This window comes from Cannabis sativa, chromosome 4, assembly GCF_029168945.1.
Source record: "Cannabis sativa cultivar Pink pepper isolate KNU-18-1 chromosome 4, ASM2916894v1, whole genome shotgun sequence".
In the NCBI taxonomy this organism is placed as follows: domain Eukaryota; kingdom Viridiplantae; phylum Streptophyta; class Magnoliopsida; order Rosales; family Cannabaceae; genus Cannabis; species Cannabis sativa.
This window is the reverse complement of record NC_083604.1, coordinates 3,422,485-3,442,082: the sequence shown is the minus strand read 5'-3', so window position 1 is coordinate 3,442,082 and position 19,598 is coordinate 3,422,485. Positions and strand designations below refer to the sequence as shown.

The window sequence follows — 19,598 nt, the reverse complement described above, 5'->3', positions numbered from 1 at the left end:
CACAATATTTTTGAAAAAAATTCCTACTCATAGTATAAAAGAAAATACTGAAAATTTAAGTATGTGGTGTAATTATCCCAAATTTAAGTATGTAAGTGTAATTTTCTCGTTGCTATATCATACGACTCAGCCCAATATGTTTCTCCAAAAGTTGGGCCCATTTAAAATTTAAAAAGCCCAAAAACGAACTAAACCTAAAACCTTTGGCCCGGGAATTAGGCTTAGTAAAACCATTTCTGAGAAACGAAGCTTGAGGAAAAGCCCATATGTTACTATCGTCCTTGCGCAACTCCAGACGAGCTCTCACTCTCTTCTCTTTCGCATTGCGCCGTTACTCCTTCTCTTCCTCCTCTCTCCGTCTATTCGCCTCCTCCGCCGTTGCTCCTCCGTTACCGTCAACAACAACGGCCATGGCGGTGGCGAAGTTCAAGGACGAAGCGTATCTGGAGTCTGTTATTCCTAAGCGTATCAAGCTCTTTGAGTCCATCAAAGCTCAGCAACGTGCTAATCTTGAATCTCTTCCTTCCGATCCCATAAAGTGATCCCTAATTCATCTTCGGTGGAAGTTTTTACGTCTTTGTGGTTGTGATTGTGTGTATTTCTTACTGATTGACTTGTTTGTTTTGTGGTTTTAGGATTACATTGCCGGATGGGACAGTGAAGGATGGGAAGATGTGGGTGACTTCGCCATTTGATGTTGCCAAGGAGATTTCGAAGAGTTTGGCCAATAATGCTTTGATTTCTCAGGTCAATGGAGTTTTGTGGGACATGACCAGGCCTTTAGAAGGTGATTGTGAGCTCAAGCTTTTCACTTTCGATACCGATGAAGGTCGCGATACTTTCTGGCATTCTAGTGCTCACATTCTCGGCCAGGTTTGAATTTTGCGTCGTTTTGAGGTCAATTTTATTGTATGGTTTCGGGTTTTTATTGCCTAACTAACTATTTATTGATGTAGGCTCTTGAGACTGAGTACGGATGCAAGCTCTGCATTGGACCTTGCACCACCAGGGGCGAGGTATGTTCTTAGATTATGTCAGTTTTTGGGATTTATGTGTTGAAACATGTTGGTGTATGTATTCTTCTGCAATTTCATATGAAGTGCTTATTTGTTTGTTTTTCTTTCCCTCCAAAATTTTCGAAATGAAATTACAGGGTTTCTATTATGATGCATTTTATGGTGACTTGGGTTTGAATGAAGACCACTTCAAACAAATTGAATTCAGAGCAAGCAAGGCTGTTGGGGTATGCTCCTCATTTATGTTGCAAAAGATAAATTATTTGTTGTATTTAGTCATTTTTTTTTCTTTCAATTTTGCTGTATTTAGTTGAAACTAGCTTAGGTGCTAAGTGCGGTTGTAAACATTAGTTTTACCTAATCCTATTTCATAGTATTTGATTGCTTTTCTCAAGATGAAAGTTGATAGCTAATCTTTTGATACATGTAACAAAATATATTAAGTAGATGATACTAGTAAAGAGTGACGTTTTAATTTTTGTTTTCAATGGAAATTCTTGGTTTATTTTACACGTACAGAAATGATTTTTTTGTTACAGGAAAAGCAGCCTTTTGAGCGTATTGAAGTATCAAAGGATCAGGCGCTTGAAATGTTTTCTGACAATAATTTCAAGGTAACACTGTCAATCCATTTTTTTTTTTTCGGTGAATATCCATCAAGTGATTGTTAGCTGTATCTCTTATATGCATTTTAAAGCATTTCTTGTATTAATATTTTCAGATTGAGATCATCAATGATTTGCCGGCAGACAAAACTATCACAGTATATAGATGTGGTCCCTTAGTTGATTTGTGTCGTGGCCCTCATATACCTAACACATCCTTTGTGAAGGCATTGGCTTGTTTGAAGGTGATGCATCGTTTTGCGCTGTTAAGCAGGAGCTATATATTTTTACTTCTTTTGTTTCTTTGTTTCTTACATATATTGATGTGTGACATTTGAATGTGTTCATTTGTGAATTCACAACTACAGGCTTCTTCAGCCTACTGGAGGGGGAATAAAGATCGAGAAAGCTTGCAACGAGTTTATGGAATCTCATATCCTGATCAGAAACGTTTGAAGGTGATATATTAGGAGTCTATCAGTCCTTGTGAGTTTTTTTTCTTATCACAATATTCTTCTAACGATAATTTTTCCTACAGGAGTATATCCAACACTTGGAAGAAGCAAAAAAGTATGATCACAGACTGTTGGGTACAAAACAGGAACTTTTCTTCTGCCACCCACTTAGGTACATCTTATGAGTTAATAGCATTGTTTTATCTTATTAGATTATCCTTCATCTGTAGTAATATTTTATTTTATTTTTCAAATTTTTAGCCCAGGAAGTTGGTTCTTTCTTCCACTTGGAACTCGGGTCTACACTAAATTAATGGACTTTATACGAAATCAATACAGAGAGAGGGGATACTCTGAGGTTCACAAGTCACGATCAATGTTTGAGTTATAATGTCATGAGACTGATTTTATAAGTTGGCATGCTTAATTTGCTCGTCACTTGCAGGTTTTGTCGCCAAACATGTATAATATGCAACTATGGGAAACATCTGGCCATGCTGCAAATTACAAGGAGAACATGTTTGTATTTGAGGTGAAGTATTGTATATTGCATAACGCGAACATTTTATAATTCATATTCTGCTTTATGCACTAGTTTGTTGGCTTAAGTTATTTTTGTCTTGGAAGTTGCTCACCCTTTATATTCTGTTACCACTCTTCAAAGTTGTTGGTTTGAATTCATGATGTTACTTTATGTGAAACATTACTGATTGTTGTTATGTGTCATGTTCATATATTAATGCAAAATAATTAACACTCATTTGGGTTTCTTGTAGGCACAGCATGTATACTTAGAAAAAATATTTGACATCTGTCACATATGTCTTGAAATAGCGCACGGTAATATTTTTTTATGCACTTTGTCATATCTAACAAAATGATGTTATCTTCATGTTACAGATTGAAAAACAAGAATTTGGATTGAAACCTATGAATTGCCCTGGACATTGTTTAATGTTTCAACACAGAGTTCGTTCTTACAGAGGTAAATTGATAGTAGTTTATTGAGATAGCTTCTCAAACTAAATTTAGATATAAAATTTTAATAATATATATGTGTCTGATGAGTGTTTTGGCTCTGTAGAACTTCCGCTCCGATTGGCTGATTTTGGGGTATTGCATAGAAATGAGGCCAGCGGTGCTCTTACTGGTTTAACTCGTGTTCGGAGATTTCAACAGGTACTTATCCAGATTGAAGACCACTATTAGGAAGCATTATTCTACACATTTGCCTCTAATCTTGTTTTTCTTCCCTATGATGATATATGTATGAGTTTATATGTGCTTGTCAGATCCCATTAACACACTTCACTTAAAGACATCATATTATGTGTTTTCTGGCATGAATTGTGTTCTCTGTGTTCAAAAATATATGTATATATTTTATATTTATATGTTTTTTTATTTTCTTGTGATAAGTTCAAGTCTAAATGTTCTGCAGGATGATGCTCATATCTTTTGCAGAGAGTCCCAGGTGAGTTGAATTGAAATAGCGTATCAAGAATCATTTATAAGCTTTGTGGTGCTCATTTTTATTTTACTTGTTTGTTTCTCTTTTCAGATAAAGGAAGAAGTGAGGGGTGTTTTAGAATTTATCAAGTATTGTTACAATATTTTTGGCTTCACTTTCGATTTGAAGCTATCAACGGTATGTTATCTTATCCTTGAGTGAACTATGTGGACTTATTCATATATCCATTTTTACAGCAAATACTGGTTAGGAATGTGGTTTGCTCCCACAACAAGGTTTTAGGTTCGAGTCCCTCTTGGGTACCCACATAGCAATCGTTATAGTTTCTTAATCTCCAAAGATAAACCACTAATACCTTCCTCGTTGGCACGCAATGGGAAAACGCTCTAGCAAACATTGTAGGGTTATGCGGTAATCTTAAATTCATAAGAAAAAAAAAGAAAAAAAAATATAGTTTGTCATTTCCACTACCCTGCATCTTCCTCTTCTCTTTTTTTCACTATTAACTTTTTCCACCTTGGCCCGGGATTTGGTTGTCTTGGCTGGAATAAAATCAAAGTGCTAGAATCATTCTATATTCAATGTTCTTATATATGTTTTGATTTTAAAAAACCAGTATACACAATATCTGTATTGTTTTCTGCTATAGAGGCCAGAGAAATACCTGGGAGAATTGGCTACATGGGAGAAAGCCGAGGCTGCTCTTACAGAAGCACTTAATGAGTTTGGCAAGCCTTGGCAGGTTGTTCCTCTTTCTCTCTCTCTCTCTCTCTCTCTCTCTCTCTTTGGAGCTCAATGCATATTATTTTTAATGCTTTGCACAGATAGATGAAGGTGATGGAGCATTTTATGGACCAAAGATAGATATCAGTGTATCTGATGCCTTGAACAGGAAATTCCAATGTGCAACATTACAGGTTTGTGATTTTAAGTTTTTATTATTTTTATATAATACTCCCTGTTTTGACAAGTAATGTGGATGGAATCATAATTGATAATTTGTGTGGTTGCAGCTTGATTTCCAGCTACCTGCTCGTTTTGAGCTCTATTACTCTGCAGAGGATGAAGCAAAAAGGGAAGTACCAGTTATGATACACAGAGCCATTTTAGGTTCTGTTGAGCGGATGTTTGCTATACTGCTGGAGCACTACAAAGGAAAATGGCCATTTTGGCTTAGCCCACGTCAGGCAATTGTTTGTCCTGTGTCAGAAAAATCTCAGCCATATGCATTAAAGGTATTTTGGTTGTATGGCTTGTGGCCTCCATTGGCTGGATCCTCTGGTAGAAGAAATAAATTTTGACTTTCAAATTTTGAGTTTCTTAAGATGAAAACTTTTTGCTGTTAACACTGAACACCTACGTGGAAACAGAATTATTTAACTGACTAAGTTCATGATCTGAGCTGGGCCGAGTAGGTTGCTTGATTTAGCCTTGAGTATGAAGTTTCTTGTTAGTCAATTGTGAACCTAGCTAGGTGTCTTGATTTGGGTTGCTAACCTCTAACTGTGTTCTGTTGGACCTAAGTTATCTGTGAGTTAGAATCAATTCCTAGTTTAACGGTTGTCTAACTTTGAAGCTTTAGCTCTGAAAATTTCTTGCAATATGATCTTAAGCTTGAATAATTTGTTTCGTTGTACTTTCACAATAAATGTAATGTTGATTTTGTTCTTTTGCATAATTCTAGGTAAGAGATCAGATTCACGATGCTGGTTATTATGTCGATGTTGATACAACTGACAGAAAGATCCAGAAAAAGGTATAGATTTAAAACCCCATACCAATTTTCAACCAATTTTTCATTCTGCATTTATTATTTTTCTGTGATATGAACTGTAAGGAAAATATATTAATTACTTGGCTGTTACTTTAATGCCAAATTGTTGATTTACACTATTTTTGCTCATGGGAGTGGTGTGATGTGTCCTTGAGTGAACGTTATCAATTAAAATATTTTGAAACTAGCAATATTTACAACTGTCAAATGTAGGGATTGTGTTTACTACAATATTGTCCTTGCATTGTACATTGTTGCATAAATCAGGCCTTACCACCTATAAATGATTTGAGTTGAAGCTGAATGGTTGATGAGGAAGTGCTATATATTTGTATTGTTCTTTCATGAGTGTCTTTGAAAAATGAAAATGTGACACAATGTCCAGGAGTGGTGTCATTTGCTGCTTTCTCTGATTGGTTTAGTTTATTTACTGATGACATTGATTATCGCAGGTACGAGAAGCCCAATTGGCGCAGTACAACTATATATTGGTTGTCGGTGAGGAGGAAGCCAACACTGGACAGGTTTTCTTCTTCTCAAATTATCTGTTTATGTACCTTTTATTGCTGTTCTCATTAATTATTTAAATTATTTGTGGTACTTGCTTATACTTTTAACACAAACTGAGTTGAATTCTAGCTTTTTGTCCGTTTCGCTTTCTTCAAGCCCTTTATCGTAAAATCCACACATCCAGCATTGACACATGAGAGTATTGCTAACATTTGTTTAAGTTGTTTTGGTGCATATCTAGATAGAATTTGAACCAAGTTTCGGACCAAGTTTCTTGAAGGTTTTTCCATTTTTGTGTTTAAGAGGCTTGTAGTTCTAGATTAAAATTCTAATTCTAATTATGATTGTTAATTCTTCTTTCTCCTCATTTCCCTATCATCTTCTTCTGATATTTAGTCACTCAATCGGATCGATATTGTTTCAGGTGAGTGTACGAGTGAGGGATAAATCAGATCACTCTGTAAAAAGCATTGAAGGCTTACTCAAACACTTCAAGGAAGAAACTGATCTTTTCCACTAAGATTTTTATTCAAAAGAGGTATATGAATGAATTCAAATACACATCCAAAAGGTGAAACTAACGAGGTTGTTTCTCTTCAAATTTCTCTTCTTTCAGAACAGTGATTGTAAACTTTTTCTTATGTCTGTACTGTGTAATTGCTATTTAATTTCAAATATTTATTTCTGAGGTTGTCTAAATACTACTCTTCCCAATTAAAAATAGAGAGCAAGTTATCTTCTTTTTCTTCCATATAGCTTTCCCATTATAAAACCTCTCATTTATTTTTTCCATACCAATTTTATTTTTGTGATTGATAACTTTGTTTGTATTAGGTATGTACTAAGAAAACATCAAGCAAATCAAGGTTAATAAATTCAAATTTTCTCTTCTGGTAGAATATCGACTACTATAACAAACCAAATAATAATAATGGTCAAATATTTAATCAACTTTAGAATTTAAAATTATTTGCACAATGATATTTAAGTACTTTCTTTTGACGAAATCAATAAGTTTTTACAAATATCGAAAAACTTGTATTTTGAGATAATGCAGGTTCTTATCCCCAAGTGTATTTTCATAAGATTTTGAGAATTGTTTGACTATATTCTTACTAGTATAACTAACTACTTAACACACAAGTCCCGAAAAAGAGTAAAAGTAAAGTAATATATTTTCTTGAAATCAGTCTATGCCTGTGGACTAACTAAGTGTACTACACAGTATAAAGATCAATGTATATATACAATATATGTATCTATATCTAAGAATGTGGTAGCCAGGAGTGTTACCTAGTTTTCTTGGGTTTACCTAAAATTAACTTAAAAAAGACTTTTGTGTGATAAAGTAGCTGTTTGCTTGAAAATGAGGCCTATCAAATCTATCTCTATACATCATCTTTTGTTTATTGATAAATTATCTCTCTACTGCTATTTTATTTTATTAAAAGACTAAAAACAGATGTCTATATATACATTCACATTATTTTATATATAATCTATGATTTTTTGTCGAAAAAATTAATATAATTAAGCCAACAACAATTCTGTCCTTCTGCTATTCATGAGTTCGTTCGATCATTAGTTAGTTCATACTCCCAATTATTGCTCTTGGCTAGAAAATAATTCTTTTTCTTTAATTTCTTTCCACTATATTTCGATAGTATAAAATCAAGTGATTAATAGATAATTAAGGAATTAAACTAACGAAAAAGTTCACTAGAATTATTATAAACATTAATAGTGCAAGTGTGTATATATATATATATATATATGTCAAGTTCCATTGGATCTTTTCAACCCTGCATGCATGTATATATGTATATTTACATACATACAAAGATATAGTATGTAGTATATATGTGTCAGTTTTTATAGCAACTGAGCCTGAGATCCATTTATAAATAGTCAGGATAGCATAACAATAATAACAAGTACTAAGGAATAATAATAATAATAAGAAGAAGAAGACCCTTCTAACACAATATATATAATTGTATATATATAAATCTAAATTATATAATATAAAGAGATCTAGAGAAAAAAAACTAATTAATCTATATATATATAGTATTAGATAAGGAAATTAAGCTAATTAATTAATTTCCCAACAACGTTAGAAATAATCATCAAACTGCTAATAATAATTAATATAATTATTTAATTATTAATCACTACTTCTGACTATATAAATTGTTGTGATGATGGAAATGATATTGTTGTTGATCTTGGTCATTATTATTATTATTATTATTATTATCATCATCATGATCAACTTCATTCTTAGCAACAAACTCCAAATTAGTACTCCTTTGAAGAAGATCATTAGAGAAGCACCCGGCCGTGTGCGCCGCCATATGAGGTGGTGCCGGGGGCGGCACCACCGAGGGGAGCTTGGAGAGAAGTGCCTCAAGGCTGCTCATGGATGGAGTTATCATATTGTTGTTGTTCTTCATCAAAGGTAGTTGATTATAATAGGAGTGATGATGATGATGATCATAGTAGGATTGATGATGAGTACTTTGGGGTAGTAAATTATAATTATTATTATTATTATTAGGCCATGCATTGTTATTGTTATTATCAGGGGTAATTCCGTAATTATGATTATATGGTGAGGATGATGATGATGATGGTGATGATGGATGAGGAAGAAGTACTCCTGGAATGCTTTCAATGTAACTCAACTTCTTTCTTAGAAGAACTACATAGCTTAAGTCTTCAATAACCTATCAAAATTATAATTATATAATTAATTAATTTAAAAGAATTTTATAAAAGAATCAACAATTTTAAATTTTTTTTTACAGACAGTTGTTTACATGTTGCGAAAATATAATAAATAATGTTATATATTTTTCTCTAAAAATTCATAAATTTTGTAAAAATATTAAAAAAAAAAAAAGTATGATTTTAGGTAATTTGTGTAAAATTTCTTTTTATAAAAGTTAATAATAATAAGAGAAATGTTAAAAGGTACCAGTGGGGCCTAGCATCTTTTTATGTGTTAATATTACTAATATTGGTTCAACTAAGTATTAAATTTAATATAGTTTAATGTAATAACTTTTTAGACACTATCTCTAGTCAATCATAATACGACACATCTAGAAAGTGTTCGATAACACTGGTGTCGAATAACAATGCTTTATTAATAATTGTGTGGACAAAATAGTATATGGAAAAGCTATAAATGGCATACCTTATGGATAGATCCCAACTGAACAACTCCTTCTCTCACTGCTATCAGGGCAATGGTCTGAATATATTAAAAAATGATAAATTAATTAATATAATTGAATAATAATTAGTAATTATTTGTAGTGTAATTAAACTAATAGTAATTAATATAATTAATATTATACCTTTATGCCGGACTGAAACTGGGCTTCCCATGTTCTAGGGTACTGTATTAAAAATTTATGAAAATAATTAAAAAAAAGTATATATATTATATAATCTATAATAATGAATGAAATAATAATAATTAACATTAATTAATTATTACCGAGTCGGCGGAATTATGCCATGCTGATAAGAAGTTGATCTCTTGATCATTAGGCTCTTTATATATCCATTTATGACTATGATCAGCAGCCACTTTTCCTATCAAACTAATTAATAAAACCCCAATAAATTACTAATAATAATAATAATAACAACAATTTTTGTTTTTCTAGGGTTAATTAAAAAATAAAATTAATATTATAATTTTCGTTGGGTAACTAGTGAATTTCAACTTTTAACGAAAACCTAATTTTTTGGAGAATTTCTCGAAATATTATTATAATGAAAATTAGATAAAATTAATAATTACATACCCTTCACCATAGTTGTAGATCTCATGAGACATCTTGAAGAAAAGGTCTGGTTGAAGACCTTGGAATTGTTGAAAGTAGTGATGTTCTTGATTATTATTATTATTATTATTATTATGGTCATCACATGATGATGATGATGGTGATGATGATGAGTAGTTTCCGTACATCGATGTAGAGATTGAATTATTGTTATTATTATTATTATTATTATTATTAACTGACCCAACTGACTTTCCTCCTGTCTCTAAACCTGTTCTTGTTGTTGTTGTTGTTGTTGATGCACCAAAATTACAAAAACCATCTTCCCACACTAATATCCTGCACCCACATACATATATATATATATAAGACTATATATATTCATATAAATAATAAAAACTAATTATGTATATATATAATTTATTATATATATATATACCAGTTTCTTCTGTTTCCTCTTGACCTGTCATAAGCACCATGACCTTCCCATCTGTTTTTTTTTTTGGTAATTAATAATAATAAGATCACATATCATTAGTAAATAATAAATGATATCATAATAATTAATAATTAAGTTAGGTATATATATGTATAGACTTACTTGGGAGGTGGGTAATTTCTTGGAAGGATCCTCCAAAAGACAGCATAAACCCATTGAGAGTTTTCATGAATGCATAAGCTTCTTAAAGTGTGTTGTAGAAGATGAGTCACTGCTAATTGGCTAAGTTGTTCTCCTTGATCCATACTATAAATTATTAATAATAATAATAATAATAATTAATATGATTATTAGTTAATTAATATTTGATGAGTTTAGAGAAAGAGAAAAGGAAAAAAATAACATATATCCTTCTTATTATCACATGATATCTTCACATCATTCTTATATATATATATAGATAGATATACAAACCTTATTATACATATGGGCTTATTAAGCTAGGTAGGTTGAAACTAGCTAGGCCTACCAACATGGAAAACACTACATTTTCAATTAATTTAATATATTTTTTTTTTCTCTCTCTCAAATTAATATTGTGCAATAGTTAATTAAAAAAAAATTGTGCAATAGTGATGAGATAAATAGCTAAATAATAATAATAATAATTATTCTTTTTAGTTATTTTTTTTCATGACCAGCATGATTTTTTTTCCTCATTTCTTTATTTTAGGCCCCACACACACACTCTAGCTATTTAGGGTTTGTTTGCCTAGATTTTTTACTTCTCTTTTTTAACTTATCGGAAAGTTTTTAGAGATTATTTCACAAATACACAAAAACAACAAAAATATAATTTTACAGAATTTTAAATATTTTTATGATTTTTTAAATTTTATTTACAGAAAATACAATCTTTTTATTATACTTTTATTAATTTGTTGTTAATTTTTTATTATTTGTATGTTATTTTTTGTTATAATTGTTTTAATGTTATTTAGATGTTATTTTTATGTAACTTTTGTGTAATTTTCTTATTGTTTTCGTGTTATTTCTATAGAAAACCGTAAAAATGTAAAAAAAAAATAATCTTTAAACGTAAAAATATAACTTTTTAACAAAAAAACCGGTATCTTATGTAATTATCACAATAGTTTTTATCTATGAAGCTAATGAAGCTTACTTTTTGTAAAAGAATATTTTAGCTAGAGCTAAACTTAGAAATCCAAACAAGAGAATTGCTTAAGGGCATGTTTAGGAGATGTCGTATTGGTATTGATATAATTTAATATTGAGTCTCACTTATTTCACAGTAATATTGAATAATAGAAAACTGCTAATTATTTATAGGACGTGATCACCTCATGGTGTTTCTCCATGACTGTATTTTTTTTTTTCTTTTTTTCTTTTTAATTACCAACCACAATTTTTTTTTTCTATTTAAACATTTACATGTTACATTGTATAACTTGAGATTTGAACTCAAAAACTCCAACACGGCCACTTGAGTTATACCCTCAAGTAATTTTTTTTACCAATCACAATAGGATTTATTATTATTAATATAATTATCAAAACTTAATTATATATTATCATATATATATATAGAGGATGTATAGTACAAATATATCATTATTATTCATTAGTTACTATGGAGTGTTTTGTGTTCGTTTATTTGATGACCCGTATCTTTCTTTCTGACCCAATTATGTTTAGTACCTTTCCGGTATTATCGATCAGCTGAAAAAAACTACCACCACAGATCATCAGTAATAATACAAATATAATTCATAATTCATAATAATATTAATTATTATTATTATTATTATTACGATCTTTCTCAGTCTCTCTCCCATTTTAGTCCCAAAAACCAAGTTCAATTTTCTTGCTCTTTTCATTGTTTAAACAGTTTCAAACAAAGTGACATGCAGTGATATATAGTACACTATACCACTATTGCCATTATTATATTACATTTAATTTATTTGACCAAAAAATTGTAGTTACTATCATTTTTTCGTAAGGTAACCATCCATCAAATTAAGTTCGTTTTGTTTCTTTTATATATAATGATATATATATATATATATTATATATTAAACTAAATTAAACTTTCAAAATGGCTATATATATATGAAAGTAATTTTGAATCATTTAATTTATTATAACATACTAATAGTAATACTATATATATACATTAATCATCATTTTAATATGACAATGCCATTAATTACATATACCATAGATGCTGAAATTAGAAAGCTAGGCAAACATGAAGTACAATAATATTAATATTATCAATATATAGATCATATAGCTATATATTGGCTAATGCATGCTTATTAATTATGGATGAGTTAATAAATGAGTAATTATGTACATTAAATATAACCTACAGTAATGTAGTGTGGCATGTAGTGCTTTTCAAAACAATAAATTAATTTCAGTTTAAATAAATATTATTAGTTAAAGAAAATGTTATATATATGGCCTTCAAGCATTTATATATATATATAATATATAATATATATATATAAGCAAATATGTAAATGTATATTTAGAGAAAATAAAATTAGATTGGAATGAAAAAATAGATAAAAAAAATTGATGGAAAAAATGTTTTTTTTTTTATCTTGCAAAATAGTTTTTATTGATCCATTTCAAAATGAAATGCTTATAATATAGAAAATGATATTTCAATACTTTAAAATGGATGAAATTAATTCATTAATTTCCTACATTGCATTACCTTAAAAGATTTAGTTAGTTGTAGGGCATAGTATTGTGATGATCAATTATATATATAATATATTATATATATGGGATTATTTCAGAGATACCAACAAGATTTACGTTTTTACGGAATTTTAAGTTAATTATATTTTTACAGATTTTTTTTACAAATCTTTGTTTACATGTTGTTCTAAAAAATAGTTATTTAAATGCTGTGAAAAAATAATATAATATTATTGCGACAATATAAAAATAACGTTAAAACAATACAAAACCGTAAAAGAATAAATAAAAAAACTTTGTAAAAAAAGATTCATGTATGGTATAAATTTCCTTATATATATATTAAGAGAAGAAAATCAAAGAAATGATGATATACATATAAGAGTATAGTGTAGTTATGATGGTTTTATAGAGAAATCTGTAAATTTCTTCCCTGTAAAACAACATGATGATGATGACCAAAGGAGCTTTCAGTGCTTTCATTTCCCCACCCCTCCTGACAATTAACCATGAATTTTTTTTTATATTGACAGAGCATTATACTACTGTCTCTTTGACCATCTCTTTACAAACAAAATATATAAATATATATATATATATAAATATATGTCTCCCTCATTTAGTACTACTAGCTATGCCACACAGTAATAAATAAATTATTTTCATCATATTGTAAAAATTAATAACTATTACAATTTAAATAAGCCAAACACAACAGTTACTATCTTATTCATTTCTTGAAAGTGACACACTTTGTTATCTCTCCATAATTTCCTCTTTCTTATTTGGCTTCTTCTTATCAGAACAACACTACCCACATTGTGTCTTTATCCCAAGATAGAGATAGATAGGAAATAAAAAAAGATAAAATTAAAATTAATTAAATTTCTTGGAATATATTTATATATAAAAATAATATAATTTGTAAGTAAAATATATTAGAATGAGAAACTGCAGGGGCCTGTGGAAGATGAATTGGTGATGTAAGCCAAAAAAGGATTGTAATTTGTATGTTAGTGAAACATATTGAATGAGCTTTTGTATTTTACTAATCATCATAGTGGTGAGAGACACCATAATATTTTAATATATATATTTATATATTTGGTTTTAATTAATAATTTGATTCTTTCCTTTTCATAAATAATATATTGACTCTATATTATACTTGATTATATTTATGTTGAATTTCTTTTTCATATTTTTTGTGGTGGAAAAAAAAATTGAGAAGTTAGTATGGGAAGAAAAGAATGGCACAATGACAATATATATGTATTTATATGTATTTATATGTATATATATTTATATATATAATATATATATATAGTCTTGGTCAAGATAATTGATCATATTGAAACAATGCCCCATCCCTTTCTTTCATTAAGGAAGTGGAATCTCTGCTCTTCCCATATCCTTCTTCTCCTTGTCCCTTTTGATAATCTAAAAAAAAATCTCACAGAAAAAAGTAATAATAAAACAATTAATTAATTGAAGAATTTAACATTAAAAAAAATCAATAATTAATATGTGACTTTTGTTTAATAATATTTATATTAATAGATAATGGGACAATGAGACATAGTATCTAGTAATGCATAGCCTAAAAAGCAGGCAAAATCTTCATATATATATTTAAATATTCTATATTAATATATTTTATATATAATGTGTGGTGATAATCGATATAGAAAATTAAATATATGAAATTAATGCAGGGTATGGAAGCATAGAATGGAAGAAGAGTCTTTGTTTGATGATTTGATATATTATTTTGGAATGTTTGATTTTTACATTATACTATATTTTATATATCTATATATCAATATTATAAGTTTATATTAAAAATAAGATAAGGACGTAATAAGGGGTAGCTAGATTATTGGCTCTTTTGTCCTGATTTATTTTGAAAAATAAACTCATGAAAAAACACCATCTACTATACTATATAGTATATATATTATATATATATAATTGTTTTTTTGTAAGAAAGAGAGTTATGTTATGTTAGGTTAATTAATTATTGTGATGTCAAAGGATCTAAATTTCAGTGTTTTTTCTCGGAGTGATAAAATAATGTCTTATCCTCACATTACTTAAACAAATTAATGTTTTGTTTTCTCTCATTTATAATAATAATATTATATATACTCTGTATATATACATTTACACACGTAGATATATATGTATACATGTTCATTCATTCATTCATATATATAAATATATATATATATCCACATTTCCCAACGCCCTGTCTGAATAGTTGTTTTCTGTTGGGGTTGAGGATGAAGCAGAGGATTTGTTTTTTTTGTTTTTAATTAAGAGCACTCCAAATTGAATTCGTTATCTGCAAAATATACATATTGTAATGCATGCATTTGTATAAATATAGATATATAATATGTATATATGCTTATGCATGAACATTCATATGAAAGTATATATAGCATGCATGCGTAAAATCACGGATGCCCTTCATCGATCGATATGTATTTATTTATATATATATATATATATATATATAACTTAGCTAGTATATAGTTAAGTAAAATTGTCTTAAGTATAACTATATATATAACTTACAAAAAAAATAACAAGTGTTTGAATATGCATTTATGAATATGATGAGTCGGTTTTATTATCACAACACATCACTTAGCTAAAACTAGCTATATGTTTATAATAATTCTATATAAAATTCTATACCTTTGTGGACTATAATAAGTTTTAACCATAAATATTACTTACTATAAGTCTTGCCTTTTCCATAAATATATATACAATATATGTACGTATTTATAGTGTAAAATAAATATAATAGTAGAAAAATAGAAAGAAAAATGATAAGAAAATTTGGAGGAGGGAGAAAGAAATATAGGTCAAATGAAGGCACTAATTAAGGCCAGGGAGGCCTAAAAATGGGAAATTATGAAAAAGTGGGAAAGGAATTGCATATTTGCATATATAGCTTTAACAAATTAAGCAAAATTAAATTCTAACTTTCTCTTTATTACAAAGAAAAATTCCCCATATTGGTATCACGTGAAGCCATTGTCACAATTTAGGCCTTGAAAAAGTAATTCTTTGTGTTATCTTTACATATGAAACCCTTAATAATAAAGGAAAAAAGAAAAAGTTATTACAGATAAGTTGATAAATACCTCTTTTTTTATTCTTTAATTGAAAATACATTTATATTAAATTTCATTAAAATGTATCCGTGAGTTGTCTAATATACCATTACATTCCACTTAAGTCTAGCACATAATTTACATTAATTTAAGGGATATAATAAGGACATTATCTATAAAAGTGGATATATCTTAAAAAATATAAAAATAAATGTAAAGATTAAAATAAATAAAGTAAATTAAGTATACAATATTACTTCCTATACAAGCTTAGTGATGATATATGTCCACTCTGAAATTTTAATATTTGCATTTTTATTTATAATCTAGTCATCTTTTAACTTCTGTTTTTTACAATTATAAGTTTTGTAAATATTTTTATATTTAATTATACTCTATACTCTAATTAATTTCTTTTTCGTGCTGAACAAAATTTATGAGTATGCCCCTGTTATAATATATAGAGTAAAACTTCTATTTAATAATACATTGACATCACCAAACAAATTATATTCTAATTAAAAGGTTATTAAATAGAGTTGCACAAAAAAAAAAAAAATTAAAACACCAAAAAATATCAATGTAACAACGATAACAATAAACAATACTTTATGCTATATCATAATAAAATATTTTCGAGTAAATATAATATTTATACATTTATTACAATATTTGAAATAAATTATTAGTTTTACGTAATTAAATTTATAAACTATATATATTTTATTAAGATATAATTATTCTTACATTTGAAAAATGTATAACTAATTATAATTTATAAGTTATTTTTATTTATAATTGGTCCAAATTATGGCTTTATTTTTTTAGATCTTTTTCATTTTTATACTTTAAAATAATTTTTTTTGTATTTCTACGAAATTTTACATAAAAATTCCTATTGTAACTAACGAAGCAGCCTAAATCAGAACAAAAAATCGTATAGCAACCCACATAAAAACTATTAGAGAAACCACTTTAGAAACCTAAACCGTAAATTTAAAAAAAAAAAAATTTAAAAATAGTATATGGGGTAATTTTCCTATTTTTTTTTATAATAAATTAAAAGTTATTTTCAAATAGACTATTCTTAAATGAAAATTCTACTATATATTATATTAATATTTTCTTTATAAAATTTGTGTACATATATACACTTTCTCTAGCAGTACTGCACCCTGCTGTAAAAAAAACCTAGCTATATAGTTATAGTCTTTTATGCATTACTCAGCTTTTTATATTTGATCAATGTAGCAAAGATGCTTTTGTATATAATATATATATATATAAATATATATATATATATTTATATGCAACCATAGATATCTGGTAGCAGATGTTTTCACAATACGCACTAACATTTAGGTGCGGTTTAGTAGTATTTTTGTTTTCTAATTTTTTAATCACAAAATAAAAGTAAAATTTTTGTTTTTAAAAATTTTACTTTTGAAAAATAAAAATGTCTTCTGTAAGTACTTTTGTTTTCTAATTTTAAAAACAGAAAATAAAAGTGTGTTCTGTAAAGTTTATTTTTATTTTTATTTTTTAATTTTATTTAAGTCGGATAGATCTGGGGTCGGATTTGGGTTCGGGTCAGAGGGCATGTTCAGTGCCAAGATCGTGGGGGGAAATTTGGGTCTGGGTCTGGTCGGTATCTAAAATATTTTTTTTTAAAAAAAATGCGTTTATAAATAAAACTGAAGTTAGACCTCATGGTCATTACAAATGATATTAACAGGTATAGTAGATATCTCTACCATGCCCGTAACATTGTCGGTATCTAAAATATTGATTAAGAAAAAAAAATGTTTAAAAAATATTGAAAGTGATTTTTTTTTGTTTTTAAAATTTTGATTCTCAATTAAAAAATTGAAAAAAATGAAAACAGTTTTATAGAACATATTTTTAAAAAATATTTTCACTTTCTAATTTTAAAAATAAAAAACTGATTAAAAAAGTATTACCAAACGCTACTTTAATTAATTAATTTAACCATAACAAAACGTGATTGATACCCTTCCTTTATTAATTTATTAAGATAAATAAAGAAAAAAAATTCAGCCATACCTCCCTTATTTATTAATTAATTTACTTAAAAGTAATGATATATATTAGGAATAATAAGATAGCTATATAAGATATGATGTTATTGCTACAAAGTGCAAAAAAACCATTGGAATCAAATCTATGTACATGTTTGTGAAGAATCTAAAAATGTTTTTAATTAATTAATTAATTAATTAATATTGGGTTTGGAAAAGAGAGAAAAAAGTTTGTTTTGTGGTTAATTATTCTTACTACACAAGTCAGAAAAAGATACCTCTTTTTGGCAATGTGTTGGTCAAATAGACAGTGATTTATCAGAGTCTTAAGCTTCTTAGTCAATATCTATTGCCCACTAATATATATATATATATATATATATATATAAATTTATATATATATATATACCCACCAAAACCTTACAGCCTTTTACTGTTTAAATGTGATCATAATTAACTTTGTTATTCAAAAATATTAATAATGATAACAGTGTATATATAATTATGTAGGAAAATTGTGTGGCAGGGAACCATTTTTTTTCTATATTGGTAGGGATATGTTTTATCTTTAAATTTGAAGAAATTATAACTGCATTTTTTCTTATGCATAATTGTGTATAATATTGTAATTATAATATGCATTCTGTTATTTTTTTTAATTCTTTTAATACCCCAATAAAATTTAAAATTTATATATTTAGTTACATGCATACATGATTATTTTAAATTTTATTTTTATTTTTAATATTATAAATAATGTAGAATTTTTTAAAAATTGACGGATATAATATTACTATATTATGAGTCAAGGAGATTAAAGATTAATACTAATATTGTATTATCAATATTGTGGACATTGTCCCACGTGAAATAAATGGTAGAGAAGTGAGCTATATATAAGAACATGAACTACTCCACTCATTGCCAATTGATTTTGAGATGGAATCCCATGATTCTCAACATGTTATCAGAGCCATACACACCTATACAGACATGGACCAATTAGAAGATGAGGGCAAATTGATAAAATAACTTTTAGAATCGAGGGCTACATGTCAAAGTGTGATTTTAAAGATAAAACTGTTAATTTACACCGTCGAATAATTTTCTTAGAGGTTAAATGATATTAGTTTTAATTATTGCCCTAGAACAGTTAATGAGAGGTGGCTCATGCACTTGTTAAATATGCGAGTAAATGTAACTTTTAGTTAGGGGTGGCAAAACGGGTTTCGACACGGCACACGAACACGACACGAATTTTACGGGTTAGGGTCGGGAAAATTAGATGCGGGTCGACACGATTTGATACGAAATAAAAATCGGTCAAACACGACACGACACGCTTAACACGAATGTGACACGATTTTTTTAAATATAATAAAATAAAAAATTAATGATAATAATATAATTATATAAAAATATATATTTAGTGATTCAATGTTAAGTTAAAAAATTTTAAATTTAATTTTCTTTAACATGAAATTAAAAATATTTTAATTTTTTTAATTTTTATTATATATATAACAAACTATATATACATAAATCTATATAAGTTTTTTAATGGAGCTTAAATTTATTAATTTTCTCTACAATTTTAGTCTTAATAATAGCAAAACGGGTCACAG

General features: G+C 28.0%; 2 protein-coding genes across 2 annotated transcripts; one reads left to right on the top strand and one right to left on the bottom strand.

The window, feature by feature from the left end:
* Positions 1–228: 228 nt before the first annotated feature.
* On the top strand, positions 229–6,582 carry LOC115712744 (threonine--tRNA ligase, mitochondrial 1). The gene is made up of 20 exons (XM_030641096.2): positions 229–538; positions 636–873; positions 957–1,016; positions 1,154–1,243; positions 1,556–1,630; positions 1,738–1,866; positions 1,990–2,079; positions 2,160–2,248; positions 2,338–2,434; positions 2,522–2,608; positions 2,977–3,061; positions 3,161–3,255; positions 3,518–3,550; positions 3,638–3,724; positions 4,197–4,289; positions 4,372–4,464; positions 4,561–4,782; positions 5,232–5,303; positions 5,774–5,845; positions 6,256–6,582. The coding sequence occupies exons 1-20, from the start codon at positions 267–269 to the stop codon at positions 6,349–6,351; spliced, it is 2,175 nt and encodes a 724-aa protein (XP_030496956.2). The 5' UTR covers positions 229–266; the 3' UTR covers positions 6,352–6,582.
* Positions 6,583–7,700: 1,118 nt separating this feature from the next.
* LOC115712059 (uncharacterized) lies at positions 7,701–10,641 on the bottom strand. Its single transcript, XM_030640276.2, has 8 exons — positions 10,545–10,641; positions 10,233–10,376; positions 10,071–10,121; positions 9,653–9,970; positions 9,340–9,445; positions 9,197–9,238; positions 9,034–9,090; positions 7,701–8,560 (listed from the first exon to the last, which is right to left on the bottom strand). Exons 2-8 carry the CDS (start codon positions 10,373–10,375, stop codon positions 8,006–8,008), a joined length of 1,272 nt encoding a protein of 423 aa, XP_030496136.2. The 5' UTR covers position 10,376; positions 10,545–10,641; the 3' UTR covers positions 7,701–8,005.
* Positions 10,642–19,598: the final 8,957 nt, after the last annotated feature.